General features: G+C 39.4%; 1 protein-coding gene across 3 annotated transcripts in view; it reads left to right on the top strand.

The window, feature by feature from the left end:
• Nucleotides 1-25,533, top strand: part of AHI1 (Abelson helper integration site 1) — a 468,789-nt gene that overhangs the window by 152,961 nt on the left and 290,295 nt on the right. For all 3 annotated transcript variants that reach the window (XM_033938898.1, XM_033938899.1, XM_033938901.1), the window contains exon 16: nt 13,255-13,385. In XM_033938898.1, coding sequence (XP_033794789.1) covers nt 13,255-13,385 — 131 coding nt within the window. The remainder of the gene's footprint in view (nt 1-13,254; nt 13,386-25,533) is intronic.

The raw sequence follows: 25,533 nt of genomic DNA, 5'->3' as shown, positions 1-25,533 counted from the left end.
ACAGCCTTCCTATCTCCCTCTCCCTTCTACCTGCTTCCGGCCACATCCCCTGCTCCGCGGCTCTCTTTGGCAACTCAGCAGCAGCGATCGACACAAGCTTCTGACGTCGGTGCCTACCCTCTGCGAGTCCCGCTTGTTTCAACTTCCTTTTTCCACAAAGGCGGGACTCGTAGAGGGAAGGCCTCGATGTCGGTAGCTTGTCTTGATCACCGCTGCTGACAAGTTGCTGAAGAGAGCCGCGGAGCAGGGGGGTGTTGCCAGGTGCAGGTAGAAGGGAGAGGGCCAGATGCAGGACTCGTGGGTGAGGGAGCAGAAGAGAGAGAGAAAGAGAGAGGGGAGGGAAACAAAAGGAAATATTTCATACTGGGCTGGGCCGGAGTGGAGGGAGGGTGGAAAGATTCTAGCTACAGGGTGCAGTAACAAAGGAAAAGGGGGGGAAAGCTGAAAATGGAGATAGTGACACAAAGAAGAGAAAGGGTAAGCAGGACCTACTGAATAAGGATAGAGATACAGAGGGGACATGAAAGGGTAAATAAGGCATCCCCCCGAAAATAAGCCCTAGAGCATATTTTGGCCTTCCAAAAAAAATAAGACAGTGTCTTACCATCGGGGAAACACGGTAAGAAGTGAGCTTTTGAGTTTGAATTTGAATACTGCCAGAGACGGAGCTTGACATATTGAGTCAGGCAATTTGTTCTAGGCATATGGTGCAGCAAAGTAGAAGGGACGGAGTCTGGAGTTGACCATAAAGGATAATTACCCAATGAGTGGTAAGATAAATTTTACATAGATAATAATTTTAGATAAATTGCACTGGTTGAGTTATTATTTTATTTTATTATTCATTTATTTAGCCCGTCCCCCCAAAGAAGCTCAGAATGGGTCACAAGAGTACATTCACAGTATAAGCAGGACAGACTTTAAAAGAAAATGGGATACTCATGTGGGATCTCTAGGGGTCTAAAGTCAGGGGGTAAGTCATTAGAGTGGGCAGACTTGATGGGCTATGGCCCTTTTCTGCCGTCATTTTCTATGTTTCTATGACTTTGGTGGGAAATACAGACTTGGTGAACATGGGGGGGGGGTTTAAATTTCAGCTTTTACAGTATAGTCATAACATACAGACTTAGTGGACATAGGGTATTTTAAAATTGCAGCATTTTCCAAATAGACATAGGGTGGTTTAAATTGCATCATTTTCCATATGGACATAGCCTAACATAAAGGTAAAATAGCTTTTGCTTTGTAGGTGTGTGCATCATTGAAGTACAATTTGATTTTGTTTGAAGTGATTTGTAAGTTTGGTAGTAGGTCAGGTTATACTTGTGGTGACATACAGGTTTTAGTGAGAGTCGGTTTGGTGTATTATGCAGTACTTTTGAGATCCATCAGTCAGGGGTGCAGACGCAAGTTAAGGAGCTAGGTTTGTAAAGAGGAAGGTTTTCATGGCCTTCCTGAAGTTCCATAGACTATTTAATGATCTGATGGATGGGGGGATGATATGCCATAATCTGGGTATAAAATGTGAATACGAGTGTTTCTGAGCTGTTTTAGACGTGAGTGAGTGGCCAAGTGGGTAGGACCAGCCATTTTTCTGCCTGGGATTTCAGTGATCGGTTGGGGACATAAATTTGTAGTTTTGATGCTATGTAGTTTGGTGTCATTTTGAAGGCTAGAACCAGGGCTTTAAAGGCGCATTGTTTTCAGTTAGGCAGCCAGTGCATGGATATTAGTGCAGGGATGACGTGGTTGCGAAAGCCCAGGTTTTTCAGGAGTCGGATTGCAGCATTTTGCACACCTTGGAGTTTTAAGATTGGCAAAATTCATTGACTCCCTCCCCTCAAGGCTCTGCTTCGGCCAGCGGGAGAGGGAAGTACCGTTCCGCCTCAGCTGGCTGAAAATAAAACCCCAGCATCGGCATCAACTCACGCAAGGAAGAAGTTTCACTGCCGCTTCGTCAGGAACAGAGATAACACCGGCAAAGCAACAGAAGGTACTTTTTCTTCCTCACCTCAGGGATCTGCTTTGGTCCGGCGGGAGATGGAAGTGCCATTCTGCCTCTGCTGGCTGAAAACGAACCCCAGCTACCGACAGAGCAGAGCTTTATTTTTTCAAACTGGATGTAGCGTCTATTTTCTGGCGCAGATTTCCTCTCTGGAGCCCTGCTTTTTAATTTACAGGTAGGCGCTAGGACCCGTGGAGGCTGTTTTTTCTCGCCGCTCACAGGAAAGCTGTGATGAATGTCAGTTCCCACACAGGGATGCAGGTGTGTGAGGGGGAACCCTGCTTGCTTGCTGCTCTCTCCCCCCAGGGCCGTGTATCGGCACCACAAGGGGAGGGAAACCAATTGCTGCCATTGCCGAGTGATCACAAAAAGTCGCCAGAATCGGCAGGCCAACAAAAGAAAGCTCCAGTGCGGGATCGGGGCTCAACGCCTTCACTTTCTTCAATGACAGACTTCACACAGAAGAATATTACATGGAAAGAACTGGATTCAGACTCCTCACTGCTTTCAGTGAAGCCTCCCGCGGGCTCAGTCTTGGCCTCGCGATCCTCTCCTGGTCAGAAACAGCAGACCTCCAATTCTTAAGGTATTTCCTCTAAATCTCCTTCAAAGTCCAAGTGGGGGACTTTGCCTTCTTCCCCTCAGGACCCTATTCCTTCTAAATTCCTATCTCCAACTAGTATTCAATTTTTTTCCACCTTCTTCAGCGTCTTGTGCAGGACAGTTCCACCTTGCTGCAGCTGGCTCCTCAAAATCCTCTTCTGATCTTTTTGTTCAGTCTCCAAATTTGGCCTGGGGGTCCTGTACTCCAACTGTTCTTCACCAATACAAGGAGCTCCTTCTCTTCCAAATTGGTTGGCTCCAGGGGCCTTCCTGTTTCAGATCCTGATCAGCCTATACAGCAGGACCAGTCTCCACCTTTGCTTCAGGGATATTAATATCTGACATTTCTCTAGATGGTATTTTCTTTCCTAAGTCTTAATGAAGCAGTGACACCTACGGGCAGTAAAGCTTTTCAAGCTATCCTCCAAGCCGGTAGGACACCGGTAAAGGAACTGATTTCCTTTGTCCGTACCTCCAGTTTTTCTAATTGGCAAAATCCTTATCAGTTTTCTACAGCTTTCAAGTGTTTGGAATTGAAGTGTAGGGTCTAGAAGGCGCCTGGTCACAACATTCAACAACTTCCTCACCACTCAATGGTAACTGAGTCCCCTCTTAGGAAGGCTAAGATTTCTAAATCACCTTTGCATGCACTTCCTGGAAATTATCTCTGTTTCCTGGATTCTATTAGTCACAAAGTATACCAGGGATCGATGTTTTCTTCTAGGATCATTGTGCATCAACTTCAAATCCTTCATTTTCAGCATTCTATTCTTCTCGTTGCTCTTCAAGAATCTACTTATCTTATTATAACCAATTATGCCTATGACATGATATTGCGCACAGTAGCAGTGGCTATAGTGGTTAGATGCTTGGCTTGGCTCAGTGCACCTGATCTAAAAAAATAAAAAGATTGGCACAATAGGTTAGTAGATGCTCCTAGTCTGTGAGATAGTCTATTTGGAGAAAAGGTGCACGTTACAATCTCTCAACTTAAGGAAGATTCCTCAATGCGTAGAGAACTAAACAATCAGCAGCCATTAAAAAAAAAAAAAAAAAGCTCCCACCGCTGGAACATGGTTCAACTCCCTCACCTTCGCCAGCAGCATTTTGGTCAGCAGTGCCACTGTCTCTAAATTCAGAGGCACTGCTACAGAACATGGTTTCTACAAATGGAGTAGTCATAATAAGAAGTTTTTGACCAGTTTAACAGAGTAGCCGCCCTCCCACACTCAGTTTCGGTGATGGTAACAGAGTGCTTGGGTTGAGCTAGGTCTCCAGTTTCGGGACTGATGCCCTCCCCATACGATATGTAGGAACCCTGACAGCTACAAATGTTCTGCAGTATGAAAGCAGTAGCAGATGCTTGCTGATGAAGATTCTGCTCCTGTTTCAGCCTGCCAGGAGAGGTAAATTATCTGCAATGACATTAACACAGCAGTGGAACAGTTCAGACAGGAGAGGCTCCCACGGACCTAGTCTTGGTCTCGCAGTCCTCCCCTGTCTCAAGAAAATGAGAATTATGTGCAGGCTCACACACTGTAAAATTCTCATGTTAGGGCCTTGCCTCGCACTCTGTATTTTCACTTCCCTCTGTCAAGAACTGGCTACAAGGGCAAGAAAAATCAACCAATTCTTCACCTTCAGTTCTTCCCATTCTAGCTTCTGTTATTTCATCAGGAGGGCGTGCGATAGTTTAATTCACGAAGGGCCAGGTCATAGGCAAACACACCAGCCACCACTGTTTTTAGACAGGTTCTTAGTTTTTTCCTGTTTTAGTTTTGGAGTTTTCTTCCTCCTGTAGATTTCTCAGCAAACTTAACTTAAATTCAGCAAAATGAACATCTCTAACTCCTTGGAGACCCTTCTCTCCTGCACTTAGAGGGCAGGAGCCTCTCATTGTGACTTCTTCTTACTCCAGTAATTCACTGTCAGTAACAAGTTTAGGCACAAACAATATATTTACTGCATTTACTCACTTTTTGTGCAGCTTGCCTTTCACTTGTAACTGCTCAGCAGGATACTTGATCTGCACGAGTGGACCCTCAATCCTGCAGGCCTCAGCGACATCTTCCAACAATGGACTCCTCAAGTGGATCTATTCGTTTCTCCACTCAACATCACATACCACCTGTTTTTGCTCTCTACACCCAGCGCCAGAAGCACTGGCAAGGGATGTGTTTTCCATTCCTTCTCTAGGCTTTCCCACCATTTTCCCTCACTTCCAGGGTGCTTCAGAAAGTTCTTGCAGACAAGGTGCAACGCATACTAATTGCACCCGGGTGGCCCAGACACATATGGTACTCTGCTCCTAGATCTTCTGGATGCTCCTCCAATTCCCATAAGGAACCATCCTTCTTTCTATCTCGGCTGAACGGCCAACTATTGCATCCCAATCTCCACAGTCTCAGTCTCACAGCTTGGAAATTGAGTTTACTCCTAATCAACTTTCCTCTTTTTCAACCAGGGAAGTCAGTTCTGTTTACTGCAAGATGTCCTTCTACAAGAAAATCCTATCTCTTGCATTTCTCTGATTCAGGACTCACAACAAATTCTGTCAGACTTCATTTGCAGCCATCTCAGCTCAGTGTACCATTCACTAGTGTATGGTAAACCACTTTCACATCATCTTCTCATTTCTTTTTTATGAGGGGTCTTACCAGTCTTTCACCTCTACTAAGAACCCCTACGCCATACTGGGGCCTCAATATAGTTTTTGGAACTATTGATGAAGGGGCCTATCTAGAGGAAGTAAAAGTCGTAACAAGGTTTCCGTTGGGATCCGCATATTTTACTTTCCCTTCCTGAAAAACAACTTTTCTTATTACACTCAATTCAGCTAGAAGAGTTAGTGAACTTCAAGCTTTAGTCACATTTATTCTTACTTACAATTTTTTCCAAATAAAGTTCTTTTATAAACTTCACATACATTCCCTTACCGTCATACTAAATAAAACCTCACCAAAATCATTAAAAAAACCTTTCACCTACCAGTAAACTAAGCACGACTCGAGCAGGGACACAGGGTTCAACACAAGCTGGGATGAGCTGACAAGCAGGAAACACACCATCTACTAGGAAATCAAACTGCATGACCTCACTTCCTCTCCATGAACCTTATATTCCTGTATATTCCGGTTATAACAACTTCCAGTCCACTTCTCTGTTGAATACAACTTTATTGAGCCCCTATTCCTGTTACAACAGATTCCATTCCAGTTTTTTGTTGAGTACATAAGGCTGAACAGTATTCCACTCATAAATTAATCTCTGTTCCATTCTAAGCAGTACCTCAGAAACATTGTTTTGTATTGGCAAACAAATGCTCATAAGGTAGAGGACATGCAGTTTGTGGTTTTGATTCAAGTGTCTTTACTAAGTGGTGGTAATGTTTCTGAGGTACTGCTTAGAAAGGAACAGGGATTAATTTATGAGTAGAATACAATTGAGCCTTAGGGCAGCTCCACTGTGATCAGGAGCTGCCCCAGCTGATTTCAACGGCTGCAGCCGCAAGGGAAGGAGTTGGAGCAGGTGTGGGAGGCGAAATCTGCCCCCAACAGCCCTTGCGGCAACCCTACAACCTCTTTTTTATAAAAAAGATTTCATCTTCAGGGCGACGCGGCTCTTTCAAACTGCTCTCTCTTCAGGGCAACTGCATTGCCAGCGGGAGCTGCCCCACCGACACAACCACCACCGCAGGGAACAGATTGGGCTGGTGTGGGAGACAAGTTCTGCCTCCTGACCTCCCTAGCAGCACGGATCTTTTGAACTGCACACACTTCATCCCACTACCCTACTTTTCTATCTACACTCTCTCTCTCCCCCTCCCCCCACCACACGTACACACAAAAACAAACAAACAAAACCCAAAGAAGAGAGCCTACTATCTCCTAAGGGCACTACTTAATATCCTCAATCCACCAAAATGAAACTCCCACTCGCCCAAATTCTCCCAATTCTTTGCCTTTCCAGCCTGACAGCTGTGTACAACGCATCCTCCAGCAAAAAAACCTACCCCTCATGGCACTCCAAACAACAGAGTTCCAGACCCCTTGACCCTCCCCCCCCCAATATTCATTCAAAGAACCTTCAAACCCACCACAAAACCATCCCAATACTCTGGAACAAAAACACCAACAACAAAAGACAGAGAAAACAACCTCCTTTCAAACCATCCACCAATCCACATCCAGAAAAACAATCAGCTGAATCAAAAAACGGAAATACCCTCACCCCCATCCACTGTATGTATGCCAACGCAAGATCGGTAGTAAATAAGCTATTTTTCCTGAATGACCTAATCTCAACCAACAACCTAGACCTCTCATTCATAATGGAAACTTGGCTAAAGGACCTAGATATCCCGGAACTACCCCACCTCTGCCCTCAAGGTACAATGTACTGCAGTTCCCTAGGAAGCACAAGCGAGGAGACGGCCTAGCAATAATATACAAAAGCTCCTACATCATCACCGAGCTAGACTCAGCAGCCCACCCAGATCTAGAATACATTGCTTTCAAACTCGAAGACACTCCCCATGCTCAACAAAATTGAAATTCTACTGATCTATAGACCGCCCAACTCCCAGTCAAGCTCTATCCCCAAAATGAGTGAAATAATAACGAACCTAGCATGCCAGGACACTAAACTACTCATCCTCAGAGACATCAACTTCCCTCTCGAATCTACCAAGGACAAAGATATCTTCAAACTCAAAACACTACTTGAAGATTGTGACATCACGATCATACCCTCAGGTCCTACCCATGAGAAAGGACATACCCTAGATATACTAGCATCAACCCCTGCAAACCTTACAACTAATGCCAAATGGACCCCAACACCATGGACAGACCACAACCTACTAAACTTCTGCTTATACTTCGCAACCTTTACTTCTTAAGTTTGTGGACTAAATAATGTATATCTTTTTCTTCTAATTTCCTCACATTATTGCTGTGAGTAGTATTAGGATTATTAGTTTTCTTCAATTTTTATTGCAAATCTGTATTCAAGTATTAATGTGCTTGTTTGAAATTTTGGAAAATTGAATAAATAAAGAATTAAACTTCGCAACCGAGAACCAGAACAACAAGGTCACAAAGGAACTGAAACTCATGCGAGGAAAGACCAGACCTTGGAACTTAGTTGAAAATACCCTAACCCCTCCTTCAGACTGCATTACAACTATGCTAATGAGCTGGAACCAAGCCATTACCAATGCATTGGACACACTCACCCCCCTCCATCCTTGAAAAACAAAGCCATAACTCCCCCTGGTTCACCAAATCTCTGCGATCAAATAAACATGGCAAAAAAGTGGAACACTAGAACACAGAACACTATGGCGAGAGGCAATAAACAAATACAAATCCAATATATCGGAGGCCAAAAAGCACTACTATGCCAGCAAACTAGGCACCAAAACACTAGATAACAAGAAACTATTTTACCTGGTGCGACAGCTCACAATCCCATCGGCTCAAGAACCCAAAGGACAACCCAACAAAATCAGCATTCAGGATCTAACAGACTTCTTTCTCAACAAAATTAAAACTGTACAATCAGAGGTAGCCAAATCAATCCCCACTGAGACACACATTCTCAGTACATCTCAACACACCCCTGAACCCACCAAAGCAGACCAAATCTGGACCTCATTCTCCAATCTGCCCATCCCTGATACAAAAAAACTACTATCCAAACTATCTTTGCGTTGCAGCTCCCTAGACAATTGTCCCTCTTACCTTCTCACTGCCGCTTATGGACAAATCACCACCTGGATCACCAACCTACTCGATAACTCCCTAAACCAAGGCCACTTGCCAAAGACAGTGGGAAAGATTGCCCTCACCCCAATACCAAAATCACCAAAGGCAGATCTCTCTTTGGCTTCAAATTATAGACCTATCGCCGGCAGATCCACATAAGTAAATAACTCACAATTTACATGGAGCAACACTCATGCCTGCACCCATCCCAATTTGGATTCTGTCAACAACACAGCACAGAGCTTCTCCTCCTCACCTTAATCACAAAAAACAAACAACTGCTCAGTATAGGAAGCTAAACAATACTCCTCCAATTTGATATTTCAGCAGCCTTTGACTCAGTTGACCACCTTTTACTATTAATAAAACTATCAGAAATAGGCATAACAGACACAGTGCTAAAATGGTTCTTAGATTTCCTAAAAAACAGAAAATGTATCGTCAATAAGAGCGGAGAGACCTCCAACCCCTGGAAAGCCTTCTGTGGTGTGCTACAAGGCTCCCCACTCTCCCCATCCTATTCAATCTCTTCAAGAGCTCTCTAGGTAACATCAAATTCGAAGATGAAAGCATAATGTCATACGCAGATGACATTTTTCTCCTTATTCCCATAAACAAAATCAATCGGACTTACCCAACAAAATCTCACACAATATAGAAAAAATCCAAAATTGGGCAACAACAAACAAACTGAAACTAAACACAACTAAAACCAAAGTTCTATGCTTCCACATGGCCCAGCAAATGGCACCTACAAGCATCACCCTTCAATCAGGTGAAACCCTCTCCAAAGATGAGTCTTCCAAAATCCTAGGTTGCATACTGGACTAAGGACATAAGGATATAAGCAGTGCCTCTGCTGGGTCAGACCAGAGGTCCATCATGCCCAGCAGTCCGCTCATGCGGCGCCCCATCAGGTCCAGGACCTGTATGATAATCCTCTAGCTATACTCTTCTTTTCCCTTTTCCTTTAGGAAATCATCTAATCCCTTCTTGAAACCCAATAGCGTACTCTGTCCTATCAAATCCTCTGGAAGCGCATTCCAGGTGTCCACCACCCTTTGGGTGAAGAAGAACTTCCTAGCATTGGTTCTGAATCTGTTCCCTCTCAATTTTTCCGAATGCCCTCTCATTCTTGTAGTTTTCGAAAGTTTGAAGAATCTGTCCCTCTCCATGCCCTCCATGATCTTGTAAGTCTCTATCATGTCCCCTCTAAGTCTCCATTTTTCTAGGGAAAAGAGCCCTAGTTTCTCCAATCTTTCAGCGTATGAAAGGTTTTCCATACCTTTTATCAAGCGCGTTGCTCTTTTCTGAACCCTCTCGAGCATCGCCATATCCTTCTTAAGATACGGCAACCAATATTGGACACAGTACTCCAGATACGGGTGCACCATCGCCCAATACAACGGCAGGATAACGTCCTTCGTTCTGGTTGTAATATCTTTCTTGATAATACCTAGCATTCTGTTCGCCTTCTTAGAGGCTGCTGCGCACTGTGCCGATGGTTTCATTGATTTGTCCACCAGTACCCCTAAGTCCTTCTTTTGGCTACTTTCACCCATTACCAGCCCTCTCATCGTATAGCAGGACATCAGGTTTCTGTTTCCTACATGTAAGACTTTACATTTCTCTACATTAAACTTCATCTGCCATTTATTTGCCCACTCTCCCAGTTTGTTTAGGACCCTTTGTAAATCTTCACAATCCTCCTTAGTCCTATCCCCACTAAAAGGTTTTATGTCAACTGCGAATTTTATAACTTCGCACTTCATCCCCGTGTCTAGGTCATTAATAAATATATTGAACAGCAGCGGTCCGAGTACCGACCCCTGTGGAACACCATTCGTGACCCTTCTCCAGTCTGAGAAGTGGCCCTTCACTTCTACCTTCTGCTTCCTGCCCGACAGCCAATTTTTGATCCATCTATGTACGTCTCCTTCCACCCCATGGTTCTTCAGTTTCTGTAGTAGGCATTCATGGGGTACCTTGTTGAAGGCTTTTTGAAAATCCAAGTATACGATGTCTACGGGGGCCCCTTCGTCCATTTGTTTGATAATACCTTTGAAAAAGTGCAGTAAGTTTGTTAGGCACGATCTTCCCTTGCAGAAGCCATGTTGGCTTTTTTTCATCAGTTTGTTCCTTTCTAGATGCTCATCGATGCTGTCTTTTATCAGCGCGTCCGCCATCTTCCCCGGGACTGAAGTCAGACTTACCGGTCTGTAGTTCCCCGGGTCACCTCTCGATTCTTTTTTTAAGATGGGTGTAACATTTGCTATCTTCCAATCCTCCGGGATCACCCTGTTTTTAGGGATAGATTACAAACCTGCTGTAGTAATTCCGCTACTTCTTCTTCCTTTAGTTCTTTCAGTACCCTAGGGTGGATTCCATCCGGGCCCAGAGATTTGTCAGTTTTTAATCTATCTATCTGCTTGAGTACGTCTTCGAGGCTTACCTTCAAGGATGTTAATTTTTCTGCTTGATCTACTTTGAAGATTTTTTCAGGTTCCGGCACATTGGATATGTCTTCTCTTGTAAATACTGATGAAAAGAACCTGTTTAGTCTATCTGCCACTTCTTTTTTCTCCTTCACCACTCCCTTCCTATCACCTCCTCCCTTGCCGGCTGCTTCCCTTTAACATATCTGAAGAACGGTTTGAAATTTCGTGCTTCCCTGGCTAGCCTCCCTTTGTATTCTCTTTTTGCTCTTCTAACCACTCGGTGACATTCTTTTTGATGCTTCCTGTGATCTTTTCAGTTTTCCCCAGTTTTGTCCTTTTTCCACAGCCGGAATGACTTTTTCTTGTCTCCTATCGCTTTCTTCACTTCTTTAGTTATCCAAGCCGGGTCTTTTGTTCGGTTCTTCTTGCATCCTTTTCTAAATCTGGGGATATACAGATTTTGCGCTTCGCTCACCAAATCCTTAAATAAAGACCAGGCTTGCTCCACCATCTGCAATTTCTTTGAGCTGTTTCTAAGTTTCTTTCTTACCATTACTCTCATCGCTTCGTAGTTCCCTTTCTTGAAGTTTAAAGTCATCGCTGTGGTTCTCTTCCCCTTTGATATTCCTACTTTGACTTTGAACTGGATCATATTGTGATCGCTGTTTCCTAACGGTCTCACTACTTCCACTTCCTTTGCAGGTCCTCTTAGCCCGTTGAGGATTAGGTCCAGAGTGGCATTCCCCCTCATTGGCTCTCTGACAAGCTGCTCCATGAAGCAGTCTTGTATAGCCTCCAGGAATCTGGTTTCCCTAGCGCATTTTGAGCATTCAAGGCTCCAGTCTATCCCGGGGTAGTTGAAGTCTCCCATAACAATGGTGTTATCGTTTTTGCATTCTCGCCTCATCTCGGCTACCATTTCTTCATCATTTACTTCGGTTTGCCCAGGTGGACGATAGTACAGGCCCATCTTTATCTCGGGCCCATTCCCTCCTGGTATTTTAACCAATAGTGATTCCAATTTGTCGATCGTCGCCTTTATGTATAAGGCTATTCCTCCTCCTTTCTGATCTGACCTGTCTTTGCGATAGAGTTTATACCCCGACAGTACTATGTCCCACTCTAACCATGGAACCCCAAATATCTAGTCTTCGAAAGAAATCTCTCTACATCCTGAGACAGTTAAGACTAATCAGACCTTACTTTCACCAATACCACTTTGCCTTAATCATACAACTGATGATCCTGCCACAACTGGACTACTGTAACTCCATCTACATGGGAATCAACACTGCTCTAATTCACAAACTGCAACTTATCCAAAACACTGCTGTAAGACTTATCTTCAACCTGAGAAAATACGACTCAGTCACTACCTTCCTCAAACAAATGCACTGGCTACCCTTCCCATCACGAATAACATTCAAAATATCTTGCATCATTCACCGCATACTTTATGGAAACTCTGCGGCCCCACTCATCCAGTTCTTCTCAATAGCATGGTCTACTTCACACAGAACCCTCTACTGGATGTTACTAAATCTCCCATCCACTAAAGATCTTCACTATAAATGAGTTTTCCACTCCATGCTCACCTTTCTAGGAGTCAAAACTTGGAATGGCCTTACAGAAAGGACCAGAAGTGAACCTTGCCACATCATTTTCTGAAGAAAACTGAAAACCCATCTGTTCAATACTTAATCTCCTTTACCCTCTCCCTCCTACTTATCCATCTCCTCTCTCTCCTTCCTTTTTCTGTCCCCTCTTACCTGTCTTTACAGTTGCCTTGAGCCTGTATAAGTATGAGTGACGCACAAATAGAAGATTAGATTAGATTAGATTAATTGTCCAGGGTTATTGTGGAGAGGTTCCGGCATGGTTTAAGCCTGATCCTACTTGGTCTGCACGAAGGGCCGCACAAGTGGGCTCTTTGGCGGGATAGGCCTGCCTGCTCGGCAGCCCTTTAAAGGGCTGAAGAGAAGAAGGCTGGCTCAAGGGAAGAAGGGGGTGGGGCTTCCCACCAAAGAGAAGTTTGAAAATGGAGTCTCGGTGCAGTGAGGGGGACGACTGGTCTCCCTTCCCTTCACTGTGTTGAAGAAATTAGCTGCATGCTGGAAACACAAAGCCCTTTAAAGGGCTGAAGAGAAGAAGGCTGGCTCCAGGGAAGAAGGGGGCAGGGCTTCCCTCTGAAGAGAAGTCTCAGTGAAAATGGAGTCCCTCTGAAAATGGAGTCTCAGTGCAGTGAGGGGAGACGACTGGCCTCCCTTCTCCTCATTGTCCAGGTTTACAGGTTTATTCACTTTATATACTGCTTAATTACATATAGCAAATACAGCAGTTTGCAGTATTAAAATAAGGGTGAAGAAGTTATATGCTGTCAAAATTCATGCATCTAGCATATTTTTGATCAAACTTGAAATTATATTTTTTATTATCTTAGATTGGCCAGCAAGAAGTACTCAGGAGCCACAAATTACAGAGAGAAGATCCGTAGTACCATAACTCCATGTGGGACATTCCTTTTTTCTGGCAGTGAGGATGGTGTAGCATATGTTTGGAATGCAGAAACAGGTATGGCATATATATTGGAAAAATGTTGTTTCATAGATTTATTTTCTTTTAATTTTGCAGGTTTACAAGTTTATTCACTTTATATACTGCTTAATTACTTATAGTAAATAACAGCGGTTTGCAGTATTAAAATAAGGGTGAAGAACTCCATCATTAATAGGATAGAACCCTCCCCAAATCTCCCCCAGGAAATAAGATAACACATATCCACAATCATATCACATCATATCATAACATCTCAAATCATCTCATATACCATTTCATTTCGTATTCACTCTGTATCTTACAGACTCCCAATGTTTATCTCTCCACCAGTGGAATCCCATAAGCTTTTAGATTTTTCCTGAACCAAATGAGCAATAACTCTTCCCTTAAGTCCTTTGGCAAGGAATTCCATAATACTGGGGCAATATAGAAAATGCTGCCTAGTATAAGGGTTTTCTGCCCTGCAGTAGAAATAATTCCCACCACTCCTTTCCTACTTACCCTTTCTCTCTCCCTCTTTCCCAGCCCTCTCTCTTCTGCACTTTTCTGTTCTTTACTCTACTCTTCTTCCTTATCCCCAGCCCAACCTCAATACTTCTCTGCCCAAGGCAGGCCCTGTTGTTTCCCCTTCCTTATGCTGGTTCCCCTTCTCCCATCTCATCCCATCACTCCATCGCCTTCTCTTGCTCTTTCCCCTTAGACCCATTTTTCCTAAGCCCAGTCCACTTTTCCCTCTCTCTGCTTCCTGCCCTTCTGTGTGCGTCTTAAAGAGGCTGTGTCCAAAGCTTGTCACTTGGTTTTGGCTAGTGTCTTAGTGATTAGAACTGCTGCTTCAGCACCCTGAGGTTGTGGATTTGATAAACACTAAAAGGATGTAGAAGATGAAAGAATGAGGCAAACTGGAAACAACTATAACACTGCACACCTCACTGGTTCGGGTTCAATTACAGGATGGCTAAAAGGACTTCAAAGTCATAATTACACACAATATTTGTGAATGTCCAGCTTTGGCTCATCTAATTGCTTCATTATGAAACGTAGCTTGTTTGCTTACTGCTGTATTCCTTGCTATCATTATTCAAAAATAAAGACTAAACAATAGCACATGTTTTTTTTTTACTTATCCTTTTAATGCAGTATCTCTAGTGTGCCCCGACGGGACCCGTTTCGCCCAAAGGGGTTTTGTCAAAGGTTCGTAAAGGAGCTCTGCATAATACAAAAAGATTTTAACAAAACAAATTATAGGATACAATCTTAACACCCTTTAGACTGTGTTAAAAACTTCTACTAATTCAATATAATCTTAATAGTTAACTACTAATTGATGACACATATAACATTACAACCATTACAAATACTGTACACAATAATCTAAAACCTCATAAAATATTCAAGATTATCTAATTTATCATTCTATTTTAACATGTAGTGATAAATATCTCTTAATTCATAATTAATTCATATATAACACACTAATAAAGTGAATAACTTTAAATTAAAATTCATTAATAAATTCAATCAGATAAATTTTGTTAATCATATAACTGCTCTCACTTAAAAAATGCATTATTAAATTCACGAGGTAACTCTAAAGTAACTAAATTGGTGGCTCTAAGAAATAAACTCCCAAATATCAGTTAATTGAAATGAAAATAACTGATACCCTTTAATTCTAATTCATAAATTATTTAAAAACCAAAGCATTTTCAATTCACAAATGCTGGATTACACAAACTCATACCAGCTGGAAATAATTCAAATTCTCTTTGCTACGTAATGTTTAAACAGCATAGTTCCTGTGGAGACGGTTCTTAAAGGTAATTAACCTCACAAATACTCAATTACCACAGCCATCAGTTACACTCTGGGCTCTTTTAATTTTTTAACTTTGAGGCACCGGGTTGCTATAGAACATACTTTCGAGATTAAATGTTGTAAAACTTGTTCAGTGCTGAGTAAAGCTTAAAGTCAAATGATCAGATCCCTGCAGACTACCACAGCTATCACTAACTGAATGCCTTGGTTTTAAACTCAAAACCCTCCAGGCTGTTTTAGCTTTAAAACTTCGAGGCTCCGGATAACTGTGGAACATACTTTTATAATTGAATATTATAAAACTCGTCCAATGCTGAATAAAACTAAAAGTTTATCAGGTCTATTCAAATTTTACTTTTTACATTTGGGCTTACTTTTCTTAGTGTCATTTCTCATTTGGGGCTAGAGTTAATCTGCACGCCCTCCATATTATGTTACGTCTTTTTAAACCTTTTCACATGTGCAGTTCATTAATGATATGCACGAGTTGAAACCATTAGTATACACCATGGTTTTAATGTAACAAGCATTTTTCGATGTTAAAATTGCTGAACAAATCTAATAACTCTCTTATGTTGTTATTTTTTTTTTTTTAAATTCTTTATTCATTTTCAATCTTACATCAAGTGCACAAACAATAAAACAATACAATTAAACACATCATTTGACAATCTTTCTAATTTATCTTACAATACATAAAATTACCACCCTCCCCTCCCATCATTTCTCTATTATTTTCCCAATATGAATAATAAAAAATATACCTCCCCCCAAACATTAGACGGTGTAAATTACAATAGAAAATGGTGTTTACTCATTACAATAAGAAGTTAATGGCTCCCAAATTTTATTAAATTTCTTATAGCTTCCTTGTTGTATAGCTATTGCTCTTTCCATTTTATATATGTGACATGAGTTCCACCAGAAATTATAATTGAGTCTACTGTAATTTTTCCAATTACTTGTGATATGCTGAATGGCGACTCCTGTCATTATCAATAAAAGTTTATTGTTATTTGATGATATTTGGCTCTTTTTCCTCATTGACATACCAAATAGTACTGTATCATAAGATAGTGCCACATGCTTTTCCAATAAACAATTTACTTGATCCCAAATTAAGTTCCAAAAGGCTAAGATAAAGGGACAATAAAACAAAAGATGATCTAAAGTCCCTACTTCAAGATTACAGTGCCAACATCTATTAGACTTTGAACTATTTAATTTTTGTAGTCTAACTGGGGTCTAAAACGCTCTATGCAGAAGAAAAAACCAAGTTTGTCTCATAGATGCAGACACTGTACATCTCATCCTCCAAGACCAAATTTGTGGCCATTGAGATGCTGAAATTTGATGCTTAATCTCAATGCTCCAAATATCTCTAAGACCATTTTTGGGTTTCTTTTTAACAGATTCACTTATAATTTTATACCACTGTGCGGCCTGGTGTCCCAGAAAGTCCGCCTGAAAGCATAGAAATTCCAGATTATATTGCTTATTCAGATTTTTCCATTCAGGGAACCCTACCTGAATGGCCTGCTTCAGTTGCAACCACCTAAAACTTTGTGATTTATTAAGACCATATTTATGCTGCAACTGTGAAAAATCAAGCAGTTTACCATTTAAAATAACATCATTTAAAGTCCTTATACCTGCAATCATCCAATGCTTCCAGACGATCTTAAATCCGCCAATTGAATCTTGGGGTTTAGCCATATGGTTTGATTTGTTGATTTACTAATAGGAATATTTGTTAGATTGCTGACAAATCGTAAGGTTTTCCATGTGTCCATTAAAATTCTGTTATCTTTATATAGTCTAGGCATCTTGATACTAAGCACATGACAAAGATGTAAAGGAAACATGAGTCGCCATTCCAAATACAACCAATCCGGGGTGTAATCAATGAGCTCAGGGAGGGTCCAATACATGCCTTGGCGTAAAATATAGGCTTGATGGTACCTATAAAAGTTTGGAAAATTTACCCCGCCCTCCTTAATTGGTTTTTGTAAAGATACTAGAGCGATTCTAGGAGTTTTACCTAGCCAAACAAATTTTGTAAGAATAGAATTCAATTTTTTATAAAAAGACCCCTCAAAAAAAAACTGGTATCATTCCCATTGGATAACAAACCACAGGCAATATCATCATTTTAACAGTTTGAACTCTCCCCCACCAAGATAAATGCAAAGGATTCCACTGCTCACACATTTCTGTTACCTTTTTTAATATAAATTTTTCATTCTCTTTCACCGTATCTTCAAGTGTGTTTTTAATCCAAATACCTAAATATTTTAGTCCATTTTCCTTCCATACAAATGAGAATGTATCAAACAAACTCCTTATACAATGTACATTAAGTGGAAGAATTTCAGATTTACTCCAATTTATCTTATATCCTGAGAATTTTCCAAATTTTTCTATCAATTTCAACAAACATGGAATGGTTATTCTTGGATTTCTCAAATGAAGTAATATATCATCTGTATATGCAGAGACTTTATATTCCCAATCTTTACGGGGAATACCCTGTATCCCCTTTGCTTGTTGAATAGCTAATAATAAGGGTTCTAAAACAATATCAAAGAGCAAAGGAGATAGTGGCCAACCCTGTCTAACTCCCCTATGCAAATTGAAACGTTCTGATAAATTATTATTAATATATAATCTTGCCATAGGGGAGCTATACAAAGTTTGAATCATTTGTATAAATCCCGAACCTATACCAAACCATTCCAATGCCTGATACATGAATGTCCATTCCACTCTATCAAAGGCTTTCTCTGCATCCAAAGATACCATAAAAGCTGGATCATTCATGTCTTTTATTAAATTTAATGTGTGAAAAGCCAATCTGGTATTATTAGATGAATGTCTGTTCGCAACAAATCCAGTTTGATGCACATCAATGATAAAAGGGAGAGCCTTAGCCAACCGCATTGCCAATGCTTTAGCTAATAATTTTCCATCCACATTAATTAAAGAAATAGACCTGTAATTTGAAACCAAAGTAGGATCTTTATTTGGCTTTGGCAAAACAATAGTCAAGGATTCTGCCATAGTACCTGAAATACAACCTTTACTTAGTTGAGACTGATATAAATTTAATAATTGGGGTAATAGATAAGTTTGAAATGATTTATAAAACTCCACTTTAAAACCATCCCCACCTGGAGTGGATCCAACTCTAAGAGACTTCAATGCTGTTTCTAATTCTTTTAATGATATAGGCTCTTCTAAACTTTTTTTTATGTGATCAGGAATTTTCGGACCATCAATAAGTTTAAAAAATTCTAAACCATCTTGAGTTTTATCAGTATAAGACTCGGAAGAATACAAGTCTTTATAAAAATTTAAAAATTGATTTAAAATAATTCCTATCTGAGTGTGTGTATTTCCTTTTTCATCCTTTATTGCTATAATTTTTGTTCTTCTTTTCTTTGCTTTAAGATAGTTTGCCAGTAAACTTCCATAATACAGGGTTTGCTGAGAAAATAAATCTTTCCTTACTAATTTTGAAGATAATTCATTATATTTACCCTTTGCTTTTAAAAGAGCCTGTAAAGTGTCTTGTTCCCATTTATCTACTAATTTAGATTCCAAATATTTAATTTATTTTTCCAAATTAGAAAATTATTTTCCAAGTTTTTTTTAAATATATGCAGGCTATGAAATAATATTACCTCTTATAGTGGCTTTAAATGCATCCCATAATATTCTTTGCTAATTTCTTCTGAAGTATTTATTTGAAAAAATTCAATTATCTTGAATTTAAACTCCTCAAGGAAGATTGAATCCGCAACCAATGTATTATCAAACCTCCATATTGATCTATTTTTATCCTTATCTTCAAGTTTAAAATCAATCCACACCCCTCCATGATCAGATAAAATAATTGGATCAATGGAAGCTTGTGTCACTTATTGTACCAATGAATTTGATACAAAAATATAATCAATTCTTGAAAATGACTTATGAACTTGTGAACAAAAAGAAAATTCCTGATCATTAAAATGAAGTATTCGCCATATATCTTTCAAATCACAAGATTGTGCCAAATTATCTAACCCTAATGATTTTATATTTTACTTGGTTTTTTTATCCATAAAAGGATCCATTATAGCATTAAAATCTCCAGCTACAACTAAATAAGAAGCTGCTAGTGGGAGTAACTTAGGAATCAAGGAAACTCTTATATCTTGGCATCCCAAGTCCTCTAAATTTTCTTCACACTTCTAACCCTCTGTTGTAGTTCCTTCCTACTGTAAACCGCGTTGAGCTCTACGAACGTGGAGATGATGCGGTATACAAACCTAAGGATTAGATTAGATTAGTAATAACTGTATGTTCTTTAAAAATTCAATTTGGTTCTAATTAGGGGCATAAACATTAAATAAAGCCAAGGTATTATTTCCCATACTCATTTCTACATTAATCCATCTTCTTAAGGGATCAAAATCTATCATTTGAAAAGAAGCTGAACATTTTTTTATTTATTAAGATGGCAACCCCTGCTTTGTTTCCAACTGCAGGGGCAAAAAAACAATGTTTCACCCAATCCCCTTCGAGTTTTTTTGATTCTATAGCCGAAAGATGCGTCTCTTTTATATAATATATGTCAGCCCTTTGTTTTTTCAAGAATGCAAGCATTTTTTTAATTTTTACTGGGTGATTGAGGCCATTAACATTAAGAGAAAAGAGTTTAATCTCCATTATATAAATTCATTATAATAAAACTCTTCCATTTATCATAGAATAAAATAAATATTAAAATATGAATATACACCATTTTCCATATTATTTCATCTTGCATAATACACCTCATCAATTCATTCCCATCCCTTTTATTATCACCCTTCCCTCCCTAAATAATGACATTGAAGACTTGGAACCACACATATAAGATCAGGTAAATCAAGATAAATCCCCAACAGACCACAAAAATAAATCATTTATATATTAAAATAATCAATTTTATATTAATCTTATTTATAATATAATATGAAATCACAATCAATAAACCCTTGACATCTACTATCATTTTATTTTCACTCAATATTGAAGATTATATCTACTAAATAAAATAAGATCAGCCCCTAGGAACTATCTCAAAATAACTATTCAATTATAACCAATTTAATGCTGAAATATATTACTTTAGTAGTTTTAGTAAGTAAAATATGTTGTTATATATAATTTTGTTTCCATAAATATTATTCATTTTATAATTGACCTAATAAATTCATTTATCCTATTTTATCATAAATAAATATATAATTCAAAAGTTGATCCATCTCACTCAAGAGAACGAAATAAAATTAATATGAGTTGAATACCCCTAGGAATAAAATACAACATACATTCAATTACTTAATAAAATAAATCCTTTCATATGAAAAATTTCATTCAAGATCCTTTCCATGTAAATAGTGAACCTAAGGTTATTATAAGCAAGTAAACAAGTATGCAAACTCTATCTTTTGTCATTGCATATATTTTTAAAAACTGTCATCCCTCTGCAGACATAAAATACTCAGTCAAGAGATCATTGTTCAGAATATTCCATTTTTGCAGAGAATCTTCCAAATCCAGCTGTCTTCTTGTGAAATATATCCAGTTACAAAGTTCTGCGTTGTAAAGTCTTCTCCCGACGATTCTACAAATCCCATAGACTTACGTTTTCATTTTGACAGGAACTTCTCTCTCTTTGCTTTCAAATGCTCAGATACAATTTCTATGATTACTCATATGATCAGTCTACACTGAGCACAATTCACTTTGAATATAAAATGAACTATTTGGCACAGTAAGCCTATCCCCGAGTGCTGTATGTGTCATCATAGCTGCAGGAGAAAGGGCAGAAAGCTGCAAATCCATACGGTGAATTCATCCAATGAATCTTTAGAGATCCTGTTAGCATTGCTACTTCAAAATTATATTTTACTTAAAATCTTCCAAAGAATTCCAGTCAAAATCTCCAAAGTTCATAGCATTTTCAGCCTGACCACGTAAATCCAACCATACTATACTTGCATTTTGTTCCATTCCTCACTTCGAGCATTTTAAACAACAGCGTCCGGTGACAGGAATCTTCAGGTTCACATTCTATAGCCAACGTTCTTTAAACCATTACGAATCATCTATATTTATAAATAAACTGTCATTATATATTATAGTATTCAAGAAACAAAATAAAACAAAAATTAAAATAAACTATGTCAATGAGCATGTTTTTACACATTCATTGGCTGTTCCCATTGACTCATATACACTCTTAGTTTTTCAGGATCATCAAAGCTAAAAGATTTATTATCCACCGATGCCTTCATAATAGCAGGATAAATTAAGCCATATTTCGCTTCAATTTCTCTTAGATTCGGTCTTAAATCCAGAAATTGTTTCCTTTTTTCTGCAGTAGATTTTGCGAAGTCTGGCACTATGTGGATTCTTGCATCTTGACAACGCAAATTCAGATTTTCTTTTGCCAGATGTATAATCTCTAATGCGTGCTGATGTTGTAAAAGTTTAAAGATTAGCGGGCGGGGACCAACAAATTTATCCGGTCTTCTCATTGGTACCCTGTGCGCATGCTTAATTTCTACCGGAAATTTAATTTTTATGGGCAGGACTTTCAGAAGAAAATTTTCCAAAAAAGAAATCGGATTCCCCTTCTCTACCCCTTCTGGTAAGCCTAAAATTCTTAAATTGCTCCTTCTCATTTTGTTTGAGCAATCTTCCAATTCCTTGGTCAGCAGTGCGATTTTCTCTCTGTCTATTTTAAACTGTTTCTTTTCAGTTTCAAAACTCCACGTTCTTTTCTAGCCTGTTCACTTTAATTTCTAATATCTCAGTTCTCTTATTTAAAGTGGAAACTTGCTCTTGCAAATCGTTTAACTTCTTTGAGTTCAGCAATACAATTTCTTTAATCTCTTTAATTTCTTTAAGTATTTCCTCATCGCACTTACATTCCTTAGGTAGTGGAGCCTTTGATGGAGTTACCGGTTCGGGTTTCGACCTTTTCACACTGCCAGCATTAGATATCGCAGCTTCAGCTTTACTTTGCTTTCCTGAGGCCATTTTCCTTATATCTTCTGTTTTAACGGCAATTTCATAAATTATTATATTATTTTATTTAAAAAAAAAATGTCTGTAACTGAAGGAGCTCTCTCTTTACCCGACCATTCACGTGCACCATCAAGTTACTATTATTTTCTAATGTATTTTAAAAAAACTAACTAAAACCTCGTTCGTTCTGTGCACATGCGCACTAAAACCAAGTTAACACATGCGCAAAACATTCTATCCTGTGCTTATAACAAACCTTTGCAAATAACCATAAAACTACTATCGTACAATGCATCCTAAAATAATAATAGTGATCAATTCATTCATTTTAACCATATTCTCATGAATACTAGTGGCTTATTGGTTAGAACTGCTGCTTCAGCACCCTGAGGTTGTAGATTTGATCCCAGCTCTGCTCCTTGTGGCCCTGGGAAAGTCACTTAACCCTCCATTGCCCCAGGTACAATAATTAGATTGTGAGCCTGCTGGGACAGATAGGGAAAATATCTGATTACTATTCAATGTATTGTAAATGGCCTTGATATCGATGGAGGAAAGGTAGTATATCAAATGAATAACCCTAACAGCAACTACTCCTTCCCAGACAGACCCTCTTTACTGGACCCACCTATGAGTTCCTTCCCCCCTTTCAGGCCTATCTTAAACCTTGGTGGTCTAGTGTCCTAATTAGGGCACAGGTGATCCCAAGTCGCTCCTGTCCCTGATGTCTCTGCTGTTGAAATGGATGCTGAGACCTTTCAGCAGCAATCTTGCAAGACTGCCACAGAAGGTCACAGTAACTATTTTGAGACTGAAAGCCAGCATAGCCAGGAATAATTTGCAGTCATTCCTGCCTGTGTTGATTCAAATCTCAAAATTTCTGCCGTGACCTTCCATAGCAGCCATTTTCAATGAAGAGGCAGCAAGGGCAGGAATCACTAGGAATCACTCCAGCCTTGGCATGTTTTGAACTAAAACATAAACTCCCCCAGAACAAAGTCCTCTGTTAACACAAAGAGCAACAGCAAACAACAGAGTAGACAGCAAAGGCAGGCATAGATATGAAGCAAACCAAACTTTATTGGAACCACAGTGTGTCAAAGCTTTATGACTCATAGTAACATAGTAGATGACGGCAGATAAAGACCTGAATGGTCCATCCAGTCTGCCCAACCTGATTCAATTTAAATTTTTTTATTTTTTAAGTCATGTTTTGGCTGACTGGCCTGCATCAAGAGTCATAACATTGGAAAATGTATGGTAAAATTTGATCTCTCTACTGTGTTTGTATACTTGTAAGCCACTTAGGAGATAAGCAGATAATAAGTTCTTTAAATAAATAAAATAATTAAACTAGGGTTCTTCAGCTAGGAAAAGAAATAGATCAGAGGACATATGATAGAGGTCTATAAAATACTGAGTGGAGTGGAAAAGGATAGCTGTGAATCGCTTGTTTCTTTATCGTCTCTCCAGACTGGCACAGAAACTGATAGGTAATAGCTAACCATGACCAGCAGGTGGAGACTGAGACATACACCTTTGGCTGTAGTACAAGTAGGCTGTGCAGTCCCAAGTACAATCAGTTTGCTCTCAGTCTCCAGCAGGTGGAGGTAGTAAGCCTGTGCAGTCTTACCTGGTTTAGTGTAGGGCTGTTGGATTTTGGATTAAAAGATTTGACTTTTTTATCCTTGTTTGTGGTGCTGGATTGAGCTTGAAGGTCCTTTTTGGGGTCCACCTAACCTTGGGGATGCCACACGATGGGTAGAATCCCTCCCCCCATTTCCCCCACCTCTCCAAATTTTTCTGTAGAGGTGCCTCAGCTGTGAGCTTTGCCACCGATACCGGCAAGGCATATAGCTCTGAGAGCCAGTGGGGTATGTTCAATGGTAGATTAAAGTTATATTGAAAGAAAAATACAAAAACAAGTACTGAGGCAATGCCAGTCTAAAGGGAAGCCTTCAATTGAGGTAAATTGACTTTAATTGCTAACCGGCACTTTTTTTTTTTCTTGATAGCAGTTTTCGCAATGAGCACTTTTAAATGGAAAAAAGTGCTCATTGTGTTCCTGCCGTGAGGTCGATGTGGTCAGCGTGTGCATGAGGTGCGACAACTGCCATGAAGGGGAATCCTCATCAGCTTTGGGTGCCGATGAGCAAGTTTCCGCTTCGCACGTGCATCGCTCGTCAGCAGCAGGCAGGGGGCCTCTTAGTTTTTTTAGTTTCGGCTTTGTTAGTGTTATACTTCATCCATATTGTATCTCTTATGTTTAGCTCATTATATGATCTTTTTTTGTGCACGGGTTATGAGTTGTTCACTTTATTATGTTACTTTTGCATTTTTTAATCCCTGTGCTGGTTAGGTTTGTATTTGCAGCAGTTTTGCTTTTATATACAGTACTTCTATTTAAACCCGTCTCAGACACAGTTCTCTCCATTCATCCCTCATTATTATTTTTTATACCTTCGCTAGTCTCTCTGGCCTCTGATATTTTGGAACTGTTTCACCCCCCTTTTTTTTTCCTCTTTTGGGTCATTAAACCCTTTTAAGGTTCTGCCTATTTTTGGTTTTCTCCATCACAACTTGTTCCTTTATGTTCCATTTAATTTGGTTTTCTCCTCCATGTTCCACTTTTTCTTGTATTCATACCCTTGTGCAGTCCTCTGATTTTATTATATTTCTTTTTTGGTTTTCTTATGTTTTAAAATATACATACATATAGGTTCTTGGGTTATTATACTTATATATGCCTTTTTGAGTTATCATTAATTAAGCTTTAAATTTTACAGTTTTTTGTTTGCGGTTTGACTTGGTACCTTATTTACCTGGGTAGGTTGACATTATACATATCCTCAATCTATATTCCTCCTTTTTCATTCTGACTTGTATATACTTGTATTGTTGCATGTTTTTTTTTTCAGCACTGTGCTTAGTGTTTTTCCTCACGTTCATGGTTACCACAGAATTCTATGCATGATATTATACACCCTCTATGACACTTAGGTTGTATTTTGACACTATAATTTGTGATGATTTTCACATTCACCCATATATATTTGTACAGTTTTCATATCTGTTATACATTTTTATTATTTATTTATTTATTTTATTATGTACAACTGTATTGCTTTATTTTGATTCATTAGGACCCCTGATGAAGGTGTGTTCACCGTAACACGGACCGTGTCGGGTCTTTTGGTTTGGTTCAAGGTGGTAACATTTAACCACAATCATGATTTTGGTTTAATAAATTTAGCTTGCATCATTGTACACTTATCTGCAGTTT

This window comes from Geotrypetes seraphini, chromosome 3 (genome assembly GCF_902459505.1).
Source record: "Geotrypetes seraphini chromosome 3, aGeoSer1.1, whole genome shotgun sequence".
NCBI lineage: Eukaryota > Metazoa > Chordata > Amphibia > Gymnophiona > Dermophiidae > Geotrypetes > Geotrypetes seraphini.
The sequence above is the reverse complement of the archived record's forward strand: the minus strand, read 5'-3'. Positions and strand labels throughout refer to the sequence as shown.